A 19,693-nucleotide genomic window follows, 5' to 3' on the forward strand; every position below is an offset into this window, starting at 1 on the left:
ATAGACGAAAAGGCCTTTTTCAAGACCATTTAGTAATAATAATAATAATGATAAATGAATCATTCATAAATAACAATAAATAATTACCCAACTTTCAAAATGATAATACTAATCAAATTTAATAGCCTTAATGAATTGATAATCCTCCATGATTCCTTTTCATAATTAAAATTATATAGAGAGAGAGAGAGACGAAATAGCATTTTTCATCGTCATTTTCGTGGTTAAAATTAATCAAAATATGAGGGAGATTTTTAAGAACTTGAGTTTAAATTGCTTAATGTGTAAGAACTTGAGTTTAAATTGTTTAATGTGCATAATTCGAGCACCAAAGGGTTTTATATATTTATGCATTCAAAATTATATTTTAAACACCAAAAATTCTTGAAATTGTTTCATATATTATATAGCAAATAACCCAAATAAATTCCATACCCTGACTGTAAATAAGTTTTTCTATCTTGGAAAAGGAACCAGCATAATAGTTAGTTTGACCCCTATTAAGGGCTGGCTGCTACTTGGAGTACCACATGGTATGAATGGCTGGCTGCTACTTGGAGTACCACATGGTATGAATGGCTGGCTGCTACTTGTAGTAGCACATGGTATGAATGAGCCATGTGGGCCAATAAGACACGTGCCTGTAAAACGTGGACCTCTTATTTAAACTGCATAATTTTGTCATACCTGCCTTTCATTCTCGTTATTCGTACCATGTGAAGTATACGAAGAATTAGGTTTGTTTCCATGTGTATAATAGTGATTAGTGGACTTATTATACAGTATCATGTGGCAAAGGAAGCTTGAAGATATATTTCATTTTCATTTAGTTAATAAATAACGGGATTAGCTGTGTGCTCCCACCAACCTAACAAGAACCACTTCCCCGGTGGCAAGAATCACATCACAACGTCATGTATGACATTGACTATTGGTTTCCATAAAACTAATTTGAGATACGTGTGGGAATATGGTAGTTTGGTCAATGGCCGGGAATGGGATCTCGTGGATTACGTGGTTGGGAAAGGGACCCCAGATTCAGACTCCCCATCATCTGATCTAAACTTTCCGGTGGGAACTACCAGTCCACTCAAATATTTTCTCACCAACTCAGTCAAAAATAAATTCATCATCACTCACCTACTTACACCTTTCTAACAACTACATTAATTTCCTGCAACTTATATTCATCCAACCCATTCTCATGATGCCAGTTTTAGATTTTCAGTTTTCTCTTCTGCGAATTTGCCTGACTAGGCCTGGTTCTGGTTCTCCTGCATTGTTGCAGTACTCATTCAGGCTGCCTAATTAACGGATCAAGTCTGGAAATATGGCCAGATCTCCATGCTGTGAGAAGGCTCATACCAACAAGGGAGCCTGGACCAAAGAAGAAGATGAAAAGCTTATTGCCTACATTCAAGCCCATGGAGAAGGCTGCTGGCGTTCCCTTCCCAAGGCTGCAGGTAATTCTAATTACTGAAACTGACCTTAGTCCCTAATCCCAGATCAATGTACAGGCGAGATCATATGGGATGGTGGACCATTAATTTGCAATATACTCATGACAATTACATATGATAAAATTGTAATAATTCTTAATCCTCCATGTAAAGCTTTGATCTGATTTTATTTGACAGGATTAGTTTAAATGATGTGATTATGATTATTGATCATTTAACCAGTTTAATATCAAAAATAGCAAAGTACCAGTAGGTTCTATTTATGGGATAATACTCTCAAAATATTAGGGGACTAAAGAGTTTGTCAACGATGAGTTTGTCACCTCTGAAATAGTAAGAGGGTTAAAGATGAAAACACTTTCCCTTAAATTGTCTATCTAATACTCAAATTCTATCTGATTTTCAAAATATTTGTTATACTATCACTCTTCTTGATCTTTATACTATGGTGATCTCTCACTTGTTTTCGCTAACAGAAATAAAATGCTAAATAATTCTAATTAACCTCTTACATTTTTTTCCCTTCCAAGAGACCACATAATTCTGGTTTTAGTAACATTTAGTCATCATATCGTTCTGGTTTTAGTGGACCATAATCATGATAATCAATACAGGATGAAGGTTGAAAGAATTTTTATAAATATTATTAATCTGGTTTTAATTATTACTTGCAGGGTTGCTGCGTTGTGGAAAAAGTTGCAGGTTGAGATGGATAAATTATCTGCGTCCAGATCTGAAGAGAGGGAATTTTTCTGAAGAGGAAGATGAGCTCATAATCAAACTCCATGCTCTTTTGGGCAATAAGTACGTTGTTGTATTCATTATGATCAGTATGATGTTGTTGTGGGGCACTTTGATTATTTCAATATGGATTTCTAGGGCTTTTATATAATGGCTTAGATTTATTTTTTTTGGCAGATGGTCTCTGATCGCAGGTAGGCTTCCAGGACGCACAGATAACGAGATAAAGAATTATTGGAACACACATATAAAGAGGAAACTATTGAGCAGGGGATTGGATCCCCAGACCCATCGCCCACTTTTATCATATGAGCAGCCAGGGAGGTCATCAGATCACAGTAAACTGGGGCCACCGGAAATCGCTGATTTTTTCCATTGCCAATCAGAGACTTCTTTTGAGCAGCCTGGTTCTGATGGTGGCAGCGATGGCCATGAAAACCAGCCACCCCTTGATCTTCAGTTATCCATCACTCTGCCCTCAATATTAGATGGAGCCCTGGAATCCCAACAAATGGTGTCACAGATTAACACAAACCAACCCAACGATGAGAGCAAGGCCAAGGTGTGCTGTCATTTAGGGCTGCAAATCACTGGTAAATGTTGTGGTCATTAAAGAGCTTTGCTGCTTGAAAGAGCCCATCTTGATTTCTAGCTCAGTTATGGACACCATGAAAGAGCCCATCTTGATTTCTAGCTCAGTTATGGACACTATGAAGCAAGAGAGTGAAGATTTCTACCATTGTTCTTTTTTGTAGTGGATTTCTGGATGAAATTGTGTATAAGATTTTTATTTTAATGAGTCTTCAGTTGGACACTCCACCCTTAACCAATTAAAAATTTGATTATTTGTTTGCCTGATGAATTTCATCCATGTGCAACGTTGGGACGAAGGTAACAAGTACAGATCCCTGTATAGATACAAAATTCAAGATTGTGGGATCTCTGCTCTGTTACTTTTCGGCCTTACACTGACTGAGGGTTTGGTAGGTTGTGCCAATAGCTGAGAAGAGCGGATTAACGATTCAACATGAGTGTGGTATTAATTGCTATTATTCTTTGGTTTGGATGTGGGTATAAAATGTGACTTTTGGATTGAAGGTGGAAGGTGCCAAGTTGAATATATATGTATATTAATTGTTACTCTCGTTTATGGGATCAGAGATAAGTATATTCAAATTTTACAGAGATGCGGCTATATTGGTTTGCATTTTAGGTTATGGTTGTCTCTCGATAATCCATATGTATTCAGAACTATTTTTGATTTGTGAATAGTAACATTGGAATAATTTGCACAGTATTTCAGTTTTCTGATTTCATGAGATTTCTGAGTTGGTTTGGTTGATAATATTTTCAAACTTTTTATTTGGGTGTATTTCTATGTTTGTTGTATAGGAGAATATAAGTAAATATAAAAGTAAGTCTCATCACTAATTCTGGTCTCAGTTTTGATGTTTAAAGTTGATTTACGAGTAATTTCATTAGTGTTATTATTTCAAAACAAATATTCATCCTGACGATGAACCACACTAGTTGGTTCGAAACGCGTCGAACAAATAATATTCCATGTAATTTTCGCCGAAAAATCTCTCATAAATATTCATCCTTAATACGATTGTAGATTTTTGACTTTTTGTTAATAATATCTATTTATAATTCTGTTATTCCTTAAAAAAAAAAGAGTTCATCTATATTATGATTATAGATTTTTCTATACTATGATAGAACAAAAACCTGGTTAAATAATTAACTACTATCCCTCCATTTTTTAAAATATATCAAAAATCTACCATTAAAATACAATGAACTTATACCACTATTGATACAATACGTCTCTGGATGAAATTTGAAAATCCCTTAGAATCTGTGAGTCAGTTGATGGACATCCAATCAAGGCCTGAGCCGTTATAGTTGACAGATTTTTCGTTAGACTTTTCTTGATGGATTAATGTGATCTGACTGACTATTAATACGCGTTTCCGATTTATCTGGCGCCTCAATTCGCGAAATAAGATCCCCATTGCATGCCTCCTGTGTACGTACGTTCCAGGGATTTTGTTTCTGGAACGACTTATGGTTTTCTTTTTTTGACTTTTATTAGTCAATTTCGAATACTTCTCTTGCTGAGTTATTGCCTTTGAATTAGGTTAAATAATTGATATTTTTATTTTATTTTAAATATAGTTGAAATATATAATTTAATTTAATTTAATTAATAAAATATTTATTATTATTATTATTATTATTTAACTCACAATAATTTATTAAAAATAATTAATATCAATAAAAATTTCCAATGAACCATATCTTACCACATTTGAAACGCTATTGGAAAAATGAGTGAGGAAGTTCCCATTATTGAATACCTTAACCTTTGAAACGTAGTTGGAAAAATGAATAAGATTACAGAGCACCTATATATGGAGTAAAAATACACATAATAAATAATGCCGCTTTAACTTGCAAGCACTTGAAAATGTTCTTGTACTTGAGGTTCAACCAACTTGGGTGAACATAGACATTAAAATTTACAGTCGGGATGGTTATACTTCAAAAATTTCTTAAACAAAATTTTAAATTATGTAAAAAGATTTATAAAGTTTAAGATTTGAAAATAAAATTTTTTGGGAATAGTATAGAAATAAACCAATATTATTGTAAATCATGAAAAAAAATTATTAAAAAAAAATTAAAAAAATTTATTAAATTTATTAAGTGGGAAATATATAAGAGCATTTTATATAGAATAATGGAAAATGTTTAGCTTTAAGCAAATGGATGATTATCAAGAATTAATATAAGTTGTATGCATTGGAAATTATTAATATTTTGGAGAAAAATAACACTAACATCTCTTTTTAAGAAAAATGTATGAAGTAAACAAAGAATTTAGAAATGAGATCTAGTAACTAAGTCTCCTAAGGTGCCCATGTACAAACTTCTATAAGCAAAGAAAATGAGAAAAACCTGTAGGAAATAACTCCACCCTAATAGAGAGAAACAACAAAAACAAAAAGGTGAAGTAAGGAGGACTCAATAGGACCCTCCAATGACAACTTCCTTCACCCCTAATGTCAATTGTAAGTGAAGAAAATGAGGTGATTCCAAAGCCTTGGTGTGAAATTGTTAGCAACTTGCTCTTGGTAGGAAAATACTCCAAGATGAGAACACCATCCTAAATGTGTTGTGAAATGAAGTGCATGTGTATCTCAATGTGTTTTCTCCTTTGATGCCCCAATGTATCATGAGAAATGTGTATGGCGCTCTAATTATGACACTAAAGAGTGGTAGGATGATTTTGACGAGTGCCAAACTTCATAATTAGTTGTTGAAGCAAAATAGCATGCTAACTGAAAAGAACTACAATATGATACTCAACTTCTACATAAGACAATACAATCGTTGATTGCTTCTTGCAAGACTAGGAAATAAGAGTAGACCCAAGGTGAAAGATATAGCCAGAACTAAACTTCTAATCATTCACTGAACCAACCCAATAAAAATCAGTGAAATTCACAAGTTGAGAAGCACCATAGGTGTATTGGATGCAAAAGTTAGCAATACCTTAAATATACCTCAAGATGCACTTTGCAACCTTTTAAGCACTCTCATATGGACCTTAAGAGAATTCAGAGACAAAGCCTACTACAAAAGAGATGTCATGATGTATATAAGTCAAATATAATAGCTTCCCAACCAGTTGATACAATGAAATATTAATTTGTGGTGTCGAGAAACTGATAGAAAGGGAAACACCTCACTGAAATGGAATGAATGCAGACTTATAGTTAGCCATGCCAAAGCACTGAAGTAAATCAAATGCATACTTCTTATAGAAATTGTAGGTCCCTTCTAAAGAGTGAAGAACCTATAGAACAAGAAAACAATGTAGAAATTTGAGATTTGTCACATCACATTATTTCATCAATTCTTCCTTAACACTTTGAATCATAAACAAAGAACTTCTTGTGAGTATTAAATCATCTCCACACATAAACAAAATCAAGAGATCAAAGCCCTATCTATAAGTGTGGAGTGTAGGGTCATAATGGCAACAGTTGAAACATGAAGCAATGGCAAGGCTATCCATCTTCTCATACCAAGATCAAGGAGATTTTTTGAGACCATAAAGAGAATATTGAAGCCTACAAGCAAGAAAAGAATCCTACAAAAAATGTTATGAAACCATCTCACAAAAAGATAGAAAAGACATATCAACGCCTTAGAAACTAGCCTCTTCAAGGGGGAAACCTCCTTTATATTACACAAATGAAAAATTCTTGGATGATACAAATGAAAAGACCTCCTTTCTATATATAGGAGTCTAAGGGGTCATAATACAATCAGAGCTAACATAACAATAATAATGTAACTGCACAATAATAACAATAGTGGGCTTCTATGGGGCACAATAATAACAATATGGGTACTACATGGGAACAACAATACAATAAGGGGGTTGCACTAATAACAGAAAGGGGTTACACTAGTAGTATAGGGACCTAACATGGCCCTCTCCTTCAAAAAGTGTTGTCCTCAACGCTTAAGTAGTTCTGGATGCTTCTATATAAAATTCTTGTGCTCCCATGTGGAATCTTCAGCGGGTAAGTTCTTCCACTTGATGAGATACTCTGAAATTGATCGATTTCGTAGTTGTCAGGTTCTTGTTTCTGTGACTGCTCTAGGCTCCAATATGACTTTTCCTTCCTTGTCAAGTTCCGGCAATATTGTTTGAACTGGGATCTTCTACAACTTTTGAATGAGTTCCCACCCTGCTTCGACATTCTTCCATTCATCACTTACTTTGTTTATCGAATTTGGTTGGTTAATTATACCAACCTCTAGCATTTCTGCAACCATAAGTTTAATTTCACTCTTTTGGGCATATGGATATCTATAAGGCCTAATGTTTGGAGGAACACTTCCTGGAATCAAATGAATAGCATGATCATGATCACAAATAGGTGGGAGGCCTTTGGGAGTCTCAAATACCTTGGAATGATTGTCCAAGGCTTTTTGGAGATCTGGAGAAATAGATGATTTCGATGTGGGAACCTCTAGAGAACATAATTGTTCAATTACACCTCGTTGTTCTTTCTTTAGAAGCTTTGTCATTCAGTTAAAGCTAATTATGTTTCTCGATTTCCCTGTGATACCCCTTAATTCAACTTTCTTTCCCTCCGAAAAAAATTTCATGAAAAGTTCTTGAAAATTAAAAGCTATTGTGCCCAAGGATTGTAGCCATTGGACTCCTAGTACAACATCAACACCACCCATTGGAATGGAAAGCATTGGACTATTCAATACATATTCTCCCATGGATAGCTTGATGTTATGGCACTTTCCAGAGAAATTTATGGTTCCTCAACTTGCAACCATCACTTGACACTCTGGAGCTGGATATAGGAAGAAATTTAATTCCTTGGCTATTTTACAATGAATAAAATTATGGGTACTACCTGAGTCAATCAACACTATTACCTTTTTCTTCTTGATATGTCCTTCTACCTTGATAGTTTAAGGAGTTGTGATTCTGGTCAATGCATTACAAGATATGGTCGGATTCATTTCTTCTTTCTCCAAGGTTTGTTCCTGGTGTATATCTTCTTCTTTTGACGTTTCTTGTTCCTTTTCTTGCTCCTCTTCCCCATCTATGTAAATTAATTTCTGCTTAGCACACTTATGACCTTTAGTGTATTTTCTATCACAATTGTAACAAAGCCCTTTTGCTCTTTTTTCTTCCAATTGTTTTGGTGTCAACCTTGTAGGTGGTGAAAGGCTAGGAGCAACAATAGTTCCATCTTTATAGTTATGAGTGGTAGGCTTCCTTGTTGCCATAATTTTGCTTTCAATTTTTCTTGCCAACTTGTATGCCGTATCTAATGAATCAGGTTCCCAAAGGCGAACCTCATGTTGGATGTTATCATTTAAAGTCCCTATGAAGACTTCAATCCTACGCTTCTCTGGAATATCATTTACCCTTATATTCAATTTTTGGAAGTGCTCAATGTGCTCTACCATTGAACCCTTTTGTTTGAGATTTATCAATTGGCTAAAGAAGGTGTTGCTCTTTGTATTCTCATAATGTGCTATCATTTCCTCCATGAAAATTGACCAGGTGACAAGTTGTTTATGAGAACAAAAATCCCTATATACCATACAAACTGATTCGGTTCTAAATATAAAGATGCAATACGTACCTTTTGTGTGTTTTTCACATTATGTAGATCAAAATATTTCTCCGTATGTAGTATCCATGTTACGGGATCCTTGCCATCAAACTTCCTCATATATATCTTTGGAATATGTAGGGTCTTCAATCGAATGTTAGATTCTATGAAATCATGATTAACATTACTTTTGTTCTCATCATGAGTTTCCTCTACTACCTTTTCACCATTAGGAGGCCTTTCTTGTAGTAGCTTTGTCCCTCTTCCTTCAAACCTTCCATGTATTTCTTCCAATATGCTTGCATACCATCGATATCAGCTTCCATGGCATGGATAAAACTATTTATCCTAGTTTCGATCGCATTATTCAAATCATCCATCCATTTTTGCTTACTAGGTGTTTCTATTTTCTTGATTCGAGTCATTCTTTTTCTTGCTTTTAGCAACTCGATCTTGAATATGTTGTATGACTGAAATTTCACATCTCTAAGGTCTGAAATTGTGATCTGCAGCACCCCTCAGTGTCCTCTTTCTAATGCCACTAGTCTGATCTAAATTGGATTCTCCAAGAAAGAGTTATGCCCAATCTCCCAAGATGACCTTCTTATATACTTTTTCAGTAGAGCAAACTTGTACGAAGTGCCACGTGTTACTGTTTTGACCTTAGGACCTAAACCTGATACACAGAAAACTACAGTCCATCCTCTTTTTGTAACTTCTTACGAAATTTCAATCTGATGCTCAGAGAGAAAGTTATGACGACTTTCCCAAGGTCACCTGTTTAGGATGTAATTTGGGAGCCTGTAGAAACCCTAAATGTCTTGGACTGTATCTCCGAAAATATAGAGAAACAAGATTTGAAATTCAGGCCCGAGCTTCACCAAGTTTTTGGCTCAAATGGATTTTAATTTCAGAGTCTGAAACTTTGTAGAAAAACAATTATAGCGAAAATTCCACAATGACCTGTTTGAGATGGAATTCTGGAGCTTGCAAAAACCCTAATTTCCTTAGATCAGATCTCCGATAATATAGCGATACAAGATCTGAAATTCAGATCCAAAGTTCAGTGAGATTTCATCTCAAATGGGTTTTTGTTTTAGCTTTTGAAACATCACAAAATAAACGTTATAGCGAAAATTCCACGATGACCTGCTTAGAGCAATGAAACCCTAGAATCCAAAGCTCTGATACCAAATGTTATGAAATCAGCTCACAAAATGATAGAAAAGAAAGATCAATGGCTTAGAAACTAGCCTCTTCGAGGGGGAAACCTCCTTTACATTACACAAATGAACAATTCTTGGATGATACAAATGAAAAGACCTCCTTTCTATATATAGGAGTCTAAGGGGTCATAATACAATTAGAGCCGACATAACAATAATAATGTAACTGCATAATAATAACAATAGTGGGCTTCTACAGGGCACAATAATAACAATATGGGTACTACATGGGAACAACAATATAATAAGGGGGTTGCACTAATAACAATAAGGGGTTACACTAGTAATATAGAGACCTAATAGAAAACTAGGGGTCGCTCCATGTAGATTTCGTCATGTGAATCACCATGAAGAAGGACACTCTTCACATCCATTTGGTACACTGACCAACCTAAGGAGGTAGCAGAAGAAAGCACAATGAGTATAGAATAATCTTGGTAGCATGGGAAAAGGTCTCAAAATAATTAATCCCTTCAACCTTTGAAAATACCTTGGCCACAAGAGACACCTTATACTTATCAATAAAACGATTTGTTGCATATTTGGTTCTATAAATCCATTTATAGTGAACCAAATTTTGTCCTTTTAGAAGAGGAACAAGATCCCATGTGTGATTCTTCATCAAGGAAGAATACTCTTGTTTCACGATGGCATCCCATTCAGGTATCCCAACTATATTAAAAAATTATTGTGGATCATCTAAAAATAGCATGCCTCGAGAAGGAGACATCATTGGTTGGTGACTAAATATTGTTAGGGACAAAGGAAAAATAGCTAAAATAATTTGGATCATAACCATAACTATCAGGTCTCTTTCACTTATGAAAGATCTTCAAATGTTGTTCATGATCAAGTTGTTCCTATTATGGTTTCTCATGTTCTCTTTTTGCTTATTGTTGATTTACATGTTCTTCATCATCTTCTTTGTCTACAAAAGAAAAATTGTCAACATGATATGCACCATAATCATCATGACAATACGAGAGAGGAGAAGTAGACAATATGGGGATGGAACTCTCAATAACATGGATAGCCCTGTGAAACAATACATCTTTTGAAATGGTATTAAGTGATCTATATGTTGCCATATCCTCACAAAAACCAACACATATCGGTGGTTGGCTCTTCTTCTCCATAGCTTTTCAGCTTTGATCACAAATTAAGGCCCATGCTAAACTATCAAATACTCTAAAAGTAGATACATCATGCTTAATATGGCTCCAAGTTTTCTTTAGAGTCATATGCAACATTTCCCTATGAAGCATTCAATTTTAAATGTAATTGGCACAATTCACTATTTCAGCCTAGAAAAAAGGTGCCATGTTCTTGGACCAAATTATGCAATTTTCCATTTCTTTCAGTATTTAGCTTCTTCTTTTAAAAATTCCATTTTGTTGATGGGTGTAGGGAATATAGTGTTGGTATTGAATGCCATTTTCTCTGCAAAAATCCTTGAGTGCCTAATTGACATACTCCCACCACCAGACCCCACCACAAACCACCCCCACCCCTCCCCCCCCCCCCCCCCCATTATCTCTATGTAATTTGCTAATATAAAAAGAGGGTTCATTTTCAAAAAATCCTTGAAGGTCTTCAAAGTAGCAAAGGGCTCACTCTTATAAGTAAGAAATGACACCCAAGAGAGATGGAAGAAGTTATCAATGAAATTGAGTCCATATAAAGCCCTTGAAAATGAATGACATGAGAACACTAGGTACCAATTTACAAGAGGTGTAGTAGCATCCAAGAACTTTCATTCAGGAAAATGATCATGAGTTTTTTTCCCTATCGAAAATGGCAACAAGAAATACTAAAAATAGAAGTGCTAAAAATAGCACTGCTAAAAATAGCAGTTTGGGTACTAGTGCTGGATTGAGCAACAGGGAATGAAAAATGGAAGTGCTAAAAATAGCATTCTATTTTTAGTAGTTCAGGATGGATTCCTATTTTAGTCAGTCCATGGATTAAAAATAGGAAGTAAAATTCGAATTTGAACTTAACAACTGTTTGAAAATAAATTAATTAATTCTCCATGAGTTAATTAGTTGTGAAAAATTAAACATGAAGTCTATGTGAGGACATGCAACAATTTATCTATTAATTGAGGAATTTATCCATCAGTTAAAGAGATAAGGATGAGTTCTAATTTGAGTAGTAATTAGTTGGCTCAGTTAACTGAGTCAAGTCCAGTTATAATTGATTTAAATAGTTTGTTTAAATTAAGTAAGTTCAGTTAGTTAATGCATGCTAGCATATAATTGTTGTACTTCAGATAACTAGAGATTCTCTCATGAATACCTCATGCATGTCAGTTCAAAAAAAGACCCAGTTGAGATCAGAGAAGAGACAGTGTACTATCAGTTGGATGAATATTTTTTCCTATAAAGGAAGCTCATCCTTGATGAGGATTTATCTCCTTCAGGACTGCGTAGTTGGATCAGAGGTTAGTGAGTGTGTGAAGAGGCCAATTCACACAAGTGGTTTCGCTGGACCCTAATCAAAATTGTGCAAAGAAATAGGAGGCTTGGAGGGTAGACCAGAGGTTAGAGAGAGGCCTTTGACTGTCTATGAGCAGTAGAGGTATTGCAGAGAGAGCAAGATAGCTTTTGAGTTAATTCTTTTTGTAATATTGGCTATATTTCCACTTGTATGATAATGCAGAGTTGGGGTTTTAGGTTGAGGCTTTCCTCAGGTTATATCTTATGTGTTATGTGTGATTGATTCCTTCTTATCAGTTATATGTGTTCTTATTGATGTTGCTCATGTTCGATTAAGCTTCTGCTAAATTGTTTGTAGAAGTAGATCAAGTGTTTTGCTTTAGTATATTGCATTACCAGGTGATCTACAGGTGGGAATTTCTACATGGTATCAGAGTACAGGTGATCAAGGAAGAACAATATACAAGAAGGGAGAAGTTGAAGTTTGTGATTTCTGAATATTGAATTGAGTTCTTATCACATCTATTTCACCGATGGCATTCAGTGGTTTGAGACTCGAATATGCCCTTGATGGCAGTTCAAATTATATAGCCTGGAAGGATCGCATGGAGGTAGTATTAGAAGATAATGGTCTAAAGGACTTCATTGATCAAGAAGTCCAGAAGTCGACTGATGCTACTCAACTGGAATAATGGAAAAAGTGTGTGGCTAGAGCAAGGAGAATCCTCCTGGAGGGAGTTCGAGATCACATTGTCTCAAGCCTCCATGGGAAGGAGACTCCGTTTTCGATGTGGAAAACATTGAAAGATCTTTATCAGAATAGCAATGATAAGAGGAAGCTGGCACTGAAGGACAAACTTCGAAAGATCAAGTGTGAAAAGGGTGACACAATCTCTATGTATCTGAACAAGCTCACCACATGCAGGGATGAGCTTGGAAGTGTAGGGATCGTGACAGCTGATGATGACATGGTGAGTCTTGCATTCCTTAGTCTTCCTAAGAGCTGGCATAGATACCAAGACTCGGTTAATGGAAGAGAGAAACTACCAGATTGGGAACAACTTTGGTCAGATTTGATGTAGGAGGAGATAAGAAGAAGCACCAGAGATGGTTCTTCATCCATGGAGGATGAAGAAAATTGTGCCTTAGCAAGTAAGGAAAAGAAGGGGAAGGAGAAGGTTTCTCTTTCTAAATCCAGTTCTTCCCATGGTGGGAAGAAGTTTGACAAATTGAAAGTGCGATGCTTTCGTTGTCATGAGGTGGGCCATTTTGCTACAAATTGTCCATAAAGGAAATCCAAGAAGGGATCCGGTGAAGGATCTGAAGGTGAGGCACTTGCTTCACAGTTCGAGTTGGATTTCACACTCTTCGCATGCATGGTTTCAACCATGGTGGGAAGTGGTTGGTTTCTTGACATTGGAGCTTCTTTCCACATGATCGACGATAAGAGTTTGTTCAGTAATTTGGAGGAGAAAGATGTCCAGATACTCATAGCGATGGGTAATGATGAAAAGTACATTATCTCAGGTGTAGGCATGGTTATTTTTCAGATGGAGCATGGAGCTCGCCTTACCTTGACCGATGTCAAGTATGTACCAGGATTGAAGAGAAACTTGGTGTCGATCACGATGCTGGAAGATAGAGGCTATGATATAGTCTTTAGTAAGGGAAAGGTTTTTCTTAGACACATCATCACTAGACAGGTGAAGCAGATTGGTTCATGGGTCAAGAACTTGTATGCTCTTGAGGTTCAAGATGCATGCAAAGCCTTGAGCAACAGGGCAACTGATGGAGACTTGGTGGTTGAGAGGGAGGGTATATGACCTCTCAACATGCAGCACCAGAAGTATTCTCAGACGATTGTGGAGGAGCCACGATTGGTGCAGCAGCTTCAGGAGGTTGTGGAGCAGCCATAACAGGGGCAGCTGAGAGGAGATCGAGTAGAGACATCTACTCATGCAGAGACCTCCAATAGGAGGAAAGTTCAAGCCAGGTGGGCAGAGGGATCACATGCAGCCATACCTCCAGGTAGGAGGTGGGGCGATGTGGAGTGATCATCCCAAGGAGGAGGGGCAGGATCCTTAAGGTACCCAACCTCTTTGATTCGACTTTGCTACAGAAGCCCCGACAAAGAGTAGCAGGACTGGCTGAGTGGGTAGAGACAAATGCAGATGGAGCAGCAGATAGAGCTACAGTGCAGGAGTCCCAGGACTATGTAGAGGTAGCAGGCTGCAACAATGCGAGAGGCACAAGAGTGTTGCACCAGTGCAGGATGGCACAGAGAGGTGTGAAATAGTGAGATATGCATGGAGTGTTGCAACAACTCAGAGGTCAGAGAGGGAGCACTTGTTAGTGGCAGATGGAGCTTTAGCATCAAAGGATGTTTCTAGCCCAACAGGGAGGTTAGTTGGGAGATTTTTTTGTTTCTAGAGTTGTTGGAGCAACCACACTTGGTAGAAGTGTTGCATGCAGAACATTCCAAAGGTACAGGATCGAGTTCGAGTTGAAGCCTTTCTTGTTGAGAGGGAGTGTTGAAAATGGAAACAATAAATGCTAAAAATAGAAGTGCTAAAAATAGCACTGCTAAAAATAGAAGTTTAGGTACCAATGCTAGATTGAGCAATAGGGAATGAAAAATGGAAGTGCTAAAAATAGCATTCTATTTTTAGCAGTTCGGGATGGATTCCTATTTTAGTCAGTCCCTGGATTAGAAATACGAAGTAAAATTTGAATTTGAACTTAACAACAGTTTGAAATAAATTAATTAATTCTCCATGAGTTAATTAGTTGTGAAAAATCAAACATGAAGTCTATGTGAGGACATGCAACAATTTATCTATTAATTGAGGAATTTATCCATCAGTTAAAGAGATAAGGATGAGTTCTAATTTTAGTAGTAATTAGTTGGCTCAGTTAACTGAGTCAAGTCCAGTTATAATTGATTTAAACAGTTTGTTTAAATTAAGTAAGTTCAGTTATTTAATGCATGCTAGCATATAACTACTGTACTTTAGATAACTGGAGATTCTCTCATGAATAACTCATGCATGTCAGTTCAGACAGAGACCCAGTTGAGATCAGAGAAGGGACAATGTACTATCAGTTGGATGAATATTTTTACTATAAAGGAAGCTCATCCTTGATGAGGATTTATCTCCTTCAGGACTGCGTAGTTGGATCAGAGGTTAGTGAGTGTGTGAAGAGGCCAATTCACACAAGTGGCTGCACTGGACCCTAATCAAAATTGTGTAAAGAAATAGGAGACTTGGAAGGCATACCAAAGGTTAGAGAGAGGCCTTTGACTGTCTATGAGCAGCAGAGGTATTGCAGAGAGAGCAGGATAGCTTTTGAGCTAATTCTTTTTGTAATACTGACTATATTTCCACTTGTATGATAATACAGAGTTGGGGTTTTAGGCTGAGGCTTTCTCCGAGTTATATCTTATGTGTTATGTGTGATTGATTCCTTCTTATCAGTTATATGTGTTCTTATTGATGTTTCTCATGTTCAATTAAGCTTCCGCTAAATTGTTTGTAGAAGTATATCAAGTGTTTTTCTTTAGAATATTGCATTACCAGGTGATCTATAGGTGGGAATTTCTACATTCCCAAGAAAACAACATGGACAAACCTTATCAGTGCAAGAAGCTTTGTGTAGACCAGACACCAATTCTCTTTTGTTTAACTATTGCAAATACTTGTAGTTTAGATGGCCAAATATTTCATGCCATAGTCTACTCAAGAATCGACATGTGAAATGAAGGAGGAATTGGGGAAGGCTCGAAACAATCAAACCTGTAAATATGGGAACCACAATGTACTCTTCTACAAGAAATGACACCATCTTGATTTCCTAGCTCTTGGATGATTACTTTTTAAGAGAAAAATCCATTGTTTTCCCATTACTAAAATGACATGTATCTTATAAATAGAAAGTAAATTAGAAAATATGCAAAGAACAAGAAGTCATCATTGATGCACCCATCATTTATATGCATAATGTTTTATCCTAAAACATCAATCTATGTAGAGTCTCCATGTGCAATCTATAAAATGCTACAATTAGATGTAGAAGCAAACAACCCATGAGAATGATTTATAATGTTTCATGCACCGAAATAAAGGAATTGATTGTCAAAAGACACACATAATGCCTAAGAAAAGAAATCATGCCTTTCAATATATGAAGAAGGTTTGGGAATTGAAATTTTATGTTGTTGCATGGATTCATTCAAATTTTCTAGTTCCTATAAAAATTTACATGCAACATGCCCTGGGATGCCACAAAACTATAGGTTTTATATGGCTTCTTATTAATATTCTTGGAGGAAGACCCATTAGGCTTGAAAGATGGAGCAAAAGTTTTTGTTTTGCATTGAGGCTTGGAGGCAGACTCACTAGCTTGAGTAGAATATTTATTTTTCTTATATTGGGTTTTGTGCTTAACTTTGGAGGTTTGAGCCATAAGAAGTTGATTCTTAGAGCTAAATTGGATTGTTCCCTAGTAAGATGCTCATGAAAATTTTCAAAAGAGGAAATTTCTTCCCTATTAATATGCTCATGAAAAATCTCAAAAGAGGGCATTTTAAACTCATCTCCATTGCATCCACAATAGAATAAATGTAGAAGGAAATACCAGAAAATGACCCTTTAGCTTAGATAAAATCAAGAAAACGACACTCTTCGTATCTTTTTTATTTTTCCACATCCTTTTAACCATGCCAATAGTGATCTAGATTTGGCAAGGTAGTTTCTCTAGGTGCATGCTCATCATGTACAAGTGTTCAAAATTTACAAAATAATGAAGATAACTTGTTACAACTTGCTTTTGACTTTTACATTTAACAATACGAAGCAAGAAGTTATTTAAAATATGAAAACCAATCAAGCCCATGGTTTCATCCAATTTATATCAATAAGAATATATTTCAATTACCTTTCTTAACATTGATAAAGTCTTTTAACATTTTCCAAATCCCTTTTAGATATATCTATATCTTCAAAAAAAATGTACTATTACTAATATTCCACCTTCGTGGACCTCATTTGTATTAAATCCATTAACTTATTGCAATCACGTTTTTCATGTATTTCTCATTTTCGTGTAGTAGGGTCCATAAAAAGTATGAAAAATAGGTACTCCTTTGATGAGGAATCAAATTTTTCATCCAATGACTGTTTCTGCTCGAAATTTGAGTAAACCCATAGGGAGATAATTTGAAAATACGAGTTGAAAAAATAGTTTTTTCTTTTTTCCCTCTAAAATTTGATGATGTAATCTAATATTATTTTATTATTTCCACTACTATTTTATAATTTCCTTAGGAGGCCCATTTTAGACCTCAAAATTCCCCTAATGGACTAGGAAACAAAATGACTCTATAATGGTAGTAGTGGACAAGCTAAGTAAGTCTGCTCATTTCATACCAGTACAATCTACCTTTAAGGAAATTCAAATTTCTAATATATTTATGAAAGAAATTTTCAGATTGCATGGGGTACCGAAGGTGGTAATTTATGATAGAGATGTTAAATTCACTTATGCATTCTGGAAGGCCTTGTTTAAAGGGCTAGGTACTCAAGTAGAGTTCAATACTGCATACTACCATCAAACTGATGGGTGGACTGAATGGGTGAATCAAATGATTGAAGACATGTTGAGAATGTATATAATGCAACAACCGACAAAATGGGAGGACTACATACATTTGGTATAAGTTTCTTACAATAATAGTTAGCATTCTTCCCTAAAGATGAGTTTGTTCGAAGTGTTATATGGATGTAAATGTAGAAAACCTATAAATTGGAGTGGCCCTGAAGATAAATTAATGTTGGGCCTTGATATGTTGGAAGAGATGGAAGAAGTTGTAAGAAAGGTAAGGATGAATTTCAAGGCGGCCCAGGATGGACAAAAGAATTATGCTAATAAAAAGAGAAGTTATCGGGACTTTGGAGTTGGGGATCACGTATATGTATGGGTGAAGCCCAAAAAGAGAACTTTGCATTGGGCAGGATGTACCAAGCTAGCTCCCCGATATTGTGGTCCTTTTTAGATTTTGGCCCGAATTGGACCTGTCGCTTACTAGCTAGCCTTACCCAATCACATACGTATTCACAATGTTTTTCATGTTTCTCTGTTAAAGAAATATATATATGATCCTAAACATGTTATCAATTGGCAATATATACAGATAACTAAGTTTGTAAGTGATATATATATATATATATATATCTATATCTATATATATATATATATATATATATATATATATATATATATATATATATATATATATATATATATATATATATATATATATATAGATGTTATGGGTATGCTAGTTGATACAAAAAAAACTGATAAAATTGCAACTGTGGTTATAGGTCGAATCAGACGATGAGTTTCTGGTCAAGCCCCAATGTATACTCGATCAGAGAGAAGTAACGATGCGGGGGTGATTTATCACCCAAGTTAGGGTGTAGTGGAGGCACTTTGGCCTAGATGAGGCCACTTGGGAGGATGAAAAGTTCATGAGAGAAGCATACCCAAATTTCTTCTGAAGATGTGAAAACATTGGGATGATGTTTTGTTCGAGAGGGGGAAGATGTAATATCCCCTGATAACTTGTAAATAATAAGTTACTGTGGTTAAAAAAAATATGATGTGATGCAGACCTTGTAAAGGTCAAACAATAAGTTGGAAATTACTTGTTTTTAATTAATTATCTTATGCACAAGTCACATTGGGAAAGTCATTTCGAATGAGCCTCAAAGTCTTAGTTAGACAAGTATGAGCCAGGTGGTTACTTGCCCATAACCTCTTCTAGAGAAATGAAAACTCTGGAAAAGGAAACCAAAAGGGTTACAAGGAACTTGAAGTGACCTAAGGAAGAGGAACTACAAGAACAAAGAATCGATGTCCATGCTGGTTGGCCAGGTGAAGTTGGTGCCAAGAAAATTATTTACGGCTAAGTCTGATTAGGACCAGAAGCTGCTGAAAGTCCTCTGTGTAGTATTGTATTTAAAATAAAATATTCTTGTGAGGAGAGCTCGGGGGGAGACTCAGTGCAGAGATTGGTCTCATTGGTAGGGAGGAAAGACATCACTTTCAGTGTGATTGTGCGATATTTGAGGAAATCAACAAATAAGTCTTATATCGTATTAGTTGAGTTATTTGTCTTGTTATTAAAAAAAAATAGATTTTGGGAACTGCTGTTAATTATGGTTTATTGTTGATACTAAAGATAGAACAATACGTAGGATCATAAATTACTAAACAATGAACAATGCCCTGAAGTCGGTGAAACCCATGTAGCGGGGTTATGAGTTGTTCAATAGAAACTTCCTATGAGTTGCCACTCGGTAGGTACTCAGGGTTAGTCTCTTGGACGAGCCATTATGACAGGTTGGAGACAGTCCCTTTTCCCTCTGAGGGAACACATTTATTAAAATTAAAGCACTAATATTTACATTCTTTATAATAAACAGTGAAATCTCAAATAGTTGACAAGTAATATTTAGAGCACACAAGAATAAACAAGATTTGACGAAACATAAATTTCCATAAATCAAATCAAGAACAATGTTATACGATAGCATTATGACTATAACATGGACCGTGGAAATATTTCTGAAATACAGAGAAAACATTAACCATAGGAA

At 35.7% G+C, this 19,693-nt stretch overlaps 1 protein-coding gene across 1 annotated transcript; it reads left to right on the forward strand.

The window, feature by feature from the left end:
* Positions 1-1,163: 1,163 nt before the first annotated feature.
* Positions 1,164-3,498, forward strand: LOC149239509 (myb-related protein 308-like). Its single transcript, XM_089367156.1, has 3 exons — positions 1,164-1,463; positions 2,135-2,264; positions 2,379-3,498. Exons 1-3 carry the CDS (start codon positions 1,331-1,333, stop codon positions 2,812-2,814), a joined length of 699 nt encoding a protein of 232 aa, XP_089223282.1. The 5' UTR covers positions 1,164-1,330; the 3' UTR covers positions 2,815-3,498.
* Positions 3,499-19,693: the final 16,195 nt, after the last annotated feature.

The sequence above is a fragment of the Pinus tabuliformis genome, chromosome 8 (genome assembly GCF_031772625.1).
Source record: "Pinus tabuliformis cultivar Carrire ecotype Pingquan chromosome 8, CPIR1, whole genome shotgun sequence".
Lineage (NCBI taxonomy): Eukaryota > Viridiplantae > Streptophyta > Pinopsida > Pinales > Pinaceae > Pinus > Pinus tabuliformis.